A 5,465-nucleotide genomic window follows, 5' to 3' on the forward strand; every position below is an offset into this window, starting at 1 on the left:
TCTATCTATCTATCTATCTATCTAGTAAAATTTAGTAAAATTTGATTCCAAATGTCCTAATCAGAATCCCTTAATGTGCGCCTCTCAATGCATGTTTTGTGGCTAAAAAGAGGAGAGCTATTAAAACTGTGAATTTGTAAACTTTATGTATTTTTAAATTGAGTGAAATGACAGGGGAATTTATTTTGAATATACATCAGTCAGACTGTTCTGGATGTTTTTCAGAGGAAATGACTGTATCGCAATGAACACCTGCGTCTACTGTTGCGTCATTACGTATGCGTCATCGTTAAACGAGCACACCTTTGTCTAAAAAGCGCCGACAGTCCCCGCAGGTAGAAAAGCAAACAAGTTAGCAAAGTGCTGTTAGTTTTATAACCTTGGGTCCAGATTAAGGATTTATAAGTTTAGTTTCCCTTTAGTGACAGAGGAAACAAAATGGGGATATTGTACTCAGAGGTGAGTAACGGCCGGGCTATAGTATTTCACCGCCTCTTTGAAACATACCTTGATCTTATGTCTGTAGAAATTAACTAGGCTCATGCAACGTTAACTGATGGTTATGGTAATCGACTGGTCGTATGCTAAAGGCGATTTAATGTCTAACAGCCTAATGAGTTTTCTTAATGCCTTAATTCTGTGTCAACGTAATGTTTTTAACTGAGTAAAAATTGAATCATACTTTTAATAATAATAATAATAATAATAATAATAATAATAATAATAATAATAATAATAATAAAATGTAAGCGATGTTCATGTTATCAATGTTGTGCTTTGGCACTTCTATTGGTATTTTCATTAGTGTTACATTTAACACTCCTTTACACATAAAAAGAAGACAAAATACAGTAGTTTACTTAAGCATGAAGGGGAAAATACAATACTGCTGTAGGTCCTTTATGTGAAGGGTTTATGTAAATAAAAACGTAACATTGGTTATTTTATCTGTCATTTTGTGTTTGGAAAGGGTGTGTTTATGTGTTAAGTTATCTGTCATGATTGGGGTGTCACCAGACCTGTTTTGCTCATTACCATATCTGCTATCAAGTCATCTTTTTATCTTCATATGCACATGTTATTTATTTATTAGTCATCTCACATTGGATGTAGAATGTAGATGTAAATGTAAATGTAGAAACATGAAAATTAACTGTTTCATGTACATTTTTGTAATTATATTTTGTGCTGATTTTTTTCCACAGCCCATGTGTCAGGCAGCTTATGATGATGACGTACACAAGTTGCAAGAATTGATCTCAGCTGATGCCAGAAATGTAAATGTTCAAGATAAAGGAACGGGAGACACAGCGATTATAGCCGCCTGTCGACGGGGAAACCTCAGGGCTGTCAAATACCTTCTAGATTACAATGCAAATGTGTCCATTAGGAATAAGGTATTGCATTAGTGAGGAGACCGAAAAGCGTTCTGTTGGCCCCCTAATGTTCCCCGATGTATTGTTATTAATCACTTAAATGCATGTTGCTTCTCAGACTTGCCCTGTAGTATATTGTATTGATGATTGTTTGTGTGGTTAGTTTGCTTGTTTTGTTTAAATATATGTGTTCACTCTTTAGAAAGAAAGGACTTGTTTGCACTATGCGACGAGGAGAACATTCTCCTTCCTGGACTACTTGATGATTGCCATTTTAATGCCCATCTTGTTAATTGGTTATCTTATCATGGTAAGTTAATCATCAGTCATACTATTTCTAGAAGAGACTAGTTACTGTCTGAAAAAAGCTAATTGCTGTAGTAGCTAAAATTGTAATTGAAAATGAGTGAGAGAGAATTTCCTTCTATATTCCTCCTATATGAGGTTCTCATATAGGATACAAATTTTTTTTTGTGGTGTTCGCCCATCACACATATTTGATATAATTTGTATAATTAAAGGAAATTAAATTAAAGTTTTATAATTAAAGAAAATACAGGACATATGTAGATTGCTTAAAGGATCAGTTCACCCAAAAATGAAAATGATTTAATTAATTACTCACCCTCATGTTGTTGGACACCCGTAAGACCTTCGTTCATCTTCAGAACACAAATGGATATTTTTATTAAGATATTTTTGTTGAAAGCTGATGGCTGAGAAAGGTTTCAGATAGGCCTCCATTGGCATTCAGTATATTCCCACGCACTAAACACATCAATATAAAGTCCATTTCACTACAGTGGCTGAACAATAATGTTACAACGCGATGAAAATAGTTATTGTGCGCACAAAAATCAAAATAAAGACTTTATCCACTAAGTTATTGACGTGAACTCGACGCATGTGTGAGAATATTACGCAGCTCCACCGTTTGAATACATGACCCGAAAGAGGAGGAGCGCCGCTATCGCGTGAGTTCACGTTCGAGACCTACACAGAAGACGATAACTTGGCCGATAAAGTCATTATTTAGATTATTATTATCATTATTATTATAATTCTATTATTATTCTCGTCACTTCGTAAAATTATTGTACAGCCACTGTAGTGAGATGGACTTTGTATCGATGTGTTTAGTGCCTTTATGGGTCTTGTGAGTGGGAATATACTGAAGGCCAATGGAGGCCTATCTGAAGCCTTTCTCAGCCATTGCTTTCAACAAAAATATCTTCATTTGTGTTCTGAAGATGAACGAACGCTTCTGTTGCGTGTCCTCAAGCCCGTGTGAGCGTCGAGTCTGAGGAGGAGGCGGGGGAAACAAAACAAAGCTCTCCAATATTTTGAATTTGGACTGTCAGTCCTACATACTGCACCTTTAAATGTGACTGACCTAAATGTGTGTAATTATTATGCCGTATTAAAGTATTTCACCTGTTCTCTCTCAAAAGGAAGAGAAGCAAAGAAAAAATGTGAAATTGATGGAGTTTCTTTTGGCCACTAAGGTGGACGTAAATGCTGTAGACTATGTAAGTATAAGTTTTTTTTATATTTCAGGCAGAGTGTTAAGTGAGAAATTGGGCAGTTTGTGTTTACATAACTGTGCCAAAAAGAATGTTCATTGTATAATCTGTTTATCTTTGCATATTTTAGAAGGGGAACACTGGACTTCACTATGCGTGCCAAAGAAAAAGTCAAAGGATTGTTCCATTGTTATTGCAGAAAAATGCGGATGTTTCTATACAGAACAAAGTAAGTTAATTAATTTTGGCAGTTATCTCAACATTACTTAACTTGGAGGAATAAGTAATCATATTTGTTTTATTTATTGTAAATACATAATATAGTGACAGGCATCACAGTGGGTTTTATACTGTATTTAACAGCAAAACCATTATCTCAAAGTTTAGTGTCAAGAACTTGGTGAGTTAAATGTTACCAGATGGAACTACTAAAGTGTTCTTGAGACAGGATCTGAAACTTGGTTGTTCTGTGATCTATAACCAGCATTGTACTTTTCTTCTTTTTTCCCCCTCTGTTTACTCTCACATCTCACTGACTTTAGTCTAAAGCGTTTAAAATTGTTGATTTATACACTGGTACACTGTGAAACTCTATTAATAGTTTGACATTTTGTTTCTGTCTCCCTCACAGAATCATGAAACTCCTGTGGATATTGCAAAGAGGCAAAAATTCTACAAAATTGTAAATATGTTAACAAAATCAAATTGAGTGTTAATGGAGGACATAAGAGAACAGACTTTATTAATGTGCAGCAGTGGGGTCCTTTACAATTCACCAACTGAGTTTACATTGGGTTTGCACCAGTTATTACAACAAATGACATTATGTATGTATATGTATAAAAATACATTTTTCAATGTTGAAATGTTGTCACAATGTTGCCAATCTAATTTCTGTTTAAATTAGGGCTGTCAGTCGATTAAAATATTTAATTGCGATGAATTGCATTGTCATGAGTTAACTCGCGATTAATCACAATTTAATCGCACATTATCAGTTATAAATGTACCTTAATATTCAAGTTTTTAATACTCTAATCAAGATGGGTATATGGACAAATATGCATGCTTTATGCAAATGTACGTTTATTATTAGTGAAACCTGGCTCAGAGCATGAAGACATGTATCAAAGGTCATAGATGTTTGTCAAAGAACTAGTTCATGTAGCCTATTAAGCTTAAATTCAGAATAAGCAGTGATTTATCTCATTTTAAGAATATAAATAAAGGGAGTTTTAGCCGAGCCCGATTGTAAAGTATTTAGTTCAATAAAACACATGCACTGTAAGTGGTGATCTAATGATTTACCTCGGATATGAGTGAGAGTGAGCTTGCAGTGCATCGTGCTCAGACTGCAGAGAATGTGCTCAGTGAAAAAACACGTTTCTTTCGACCCGGAGTCTTATAAAAGTTAAGCAGAAAATATGATGGTTATGTAGACTATAACTGCACTTGTTTCAGAGTAATGTTATTGTTAACCCTTTTCTTTCCCTATTAATGTTTGCTGCTGCATTCTTTACGTCTATTAGGCTACTGATCTCAATTTCTCCAGTACGGGTCATGGATCAAACAGAAAATGCGCGCTCAGGGATACAAACAGCGCGCTTTTCGGCGCCTCCTGCTTTTTTAATGTCTGTTTGGGTGACTTTATAATTTCTGGTCTGATTATAATTTCACCAACAGTAATTCTGGATTGCCTCCACCAAACAGTAAATATGAGCTAAGTAAATCAGAATACTGAGCGCCAATGAGCATGCGTGTGAACCGTGTTTCTTCTGGCTGCGTATCTTTTAATGTCTGTGGTATCTGCTACTGCAACACATTTCTCCCTGAGACCAGCTCAGTCTCCAAGATCATATTCCCATTATAATAATTGATCTGGAAATAAAGGGCTGTGGATTTGCATTTATAGCTATTTATGAATGAATGTTGTACTCCGGGTGACAACACAAGGACTCATTAGCATCACACGCACAATAACTGGAATTTAAAACTGTGAAGAAACAAATGATCAGTAAACTGTTGGACAGATATACATTTTAGACTAGGATTTAAGCGCTCAACATCTCTTCTCTTTGTGCAGAGAACTCTTCAATGCGCACTAGCGCTGCAACTCTGACTGTGTTGCTTTAAGCACATCATTCTGCACCCGGGATGCGCACAAGCGCTTAGTGTCGCTCTGATTTTAAGTGTTTCATATGGTTTTTGTGCACTGAACGATTATTAGAAGCCTACCTCTCTCTTTTTTGACCATACATGTGTTTGTATCCCTGGCGCTGCGTTAATTGCGTGTTAATAAAATTTGTGTCTTAAAAGGAATTTGCATTAACGTGTTAATTTTGACAGCCCTAGTTTAAATATATTTGATTTACTGATTTGCTAAGTAATGAGTAAATTATTATATATTTTATGTTGATAATGTAATGTACTGTACATTTAGGTTGTTTAAAGTGTGTGAAAGTTAGTTTTTTTTCACTGTAAGGTATAATATGGATTTGGTTTGTGCCATGTTGGTTAAAAAATAAAACCTCTCACTCAAGGAGGTAATTTTCTGTATACACATGTC

The 5,465-nt window shown here is 35.2% G+C and overlaps 1 protein-coding gene across 1 annotated transcript; it reads left to right on the forward strand.

The window, feature by feature from the left end:
* The first annotated feature begins 42 nt into the window (after positions 1 to 42).
* Positions 43 to 5,324, forward strand: ankrd22 (ankyrin repeat domain 22). Its single transcript, XM_067429891.1, has 6 exons — positions 43 to 459; positions 1,206 to 1,397; positions 1,579 to 1,686; positions 2,828 to 2,905; positions 3,030 to 3,128; positions 3,531 to 5,324. Exons 1-6 carry the CDS (start codon positions 439 to 441, stop codon positions 3,606 to 3,608), a joined length of 576 nt encoding a protein of 191 aa, XP_067285992.1. The 5' UTR covers positions 43 to 438; the 3' UTR covers positions 3,609 to 5,324.
* Positions 5,325 to 5,465: the final 141 nt, after the last annotated feature.

Source organism: Pseudorasbora parva, chromosome 21, assembly GCF_024679245.1.
Source record: "Pseudorasbora parva isolate DD20220531a chromosome 21, ASM2467924v1, whole genome shotgun sequence".
Lineage (NCBI taxonomy): Eukaryota > Metazoa > Chordata > Actinopteri > Cypriniformes > Gobionidae > Pseudorasbora > Pseudorasbora parva.

Coding starts and splice junctions, on each gene's coding strand:
- ankrd22 (XM_067429891.1), top strand. CDS start 439: ATGGGGATATTGTACTCAGAG. Junction 460..1,205: donor TGGGGATATTGTACTCAGAG/GTGAGTAACGGC, acceptor TTTTTTCCACAG/CCCATGTGTCAGGCAGCTTA. Junction 2,906..3,029: donor ACGTAAATGCTGTAGACTAT/GTAAGTATAAGT, acceptor TGCATATTTTAG/AAGGGGAACACTGGACTTCA.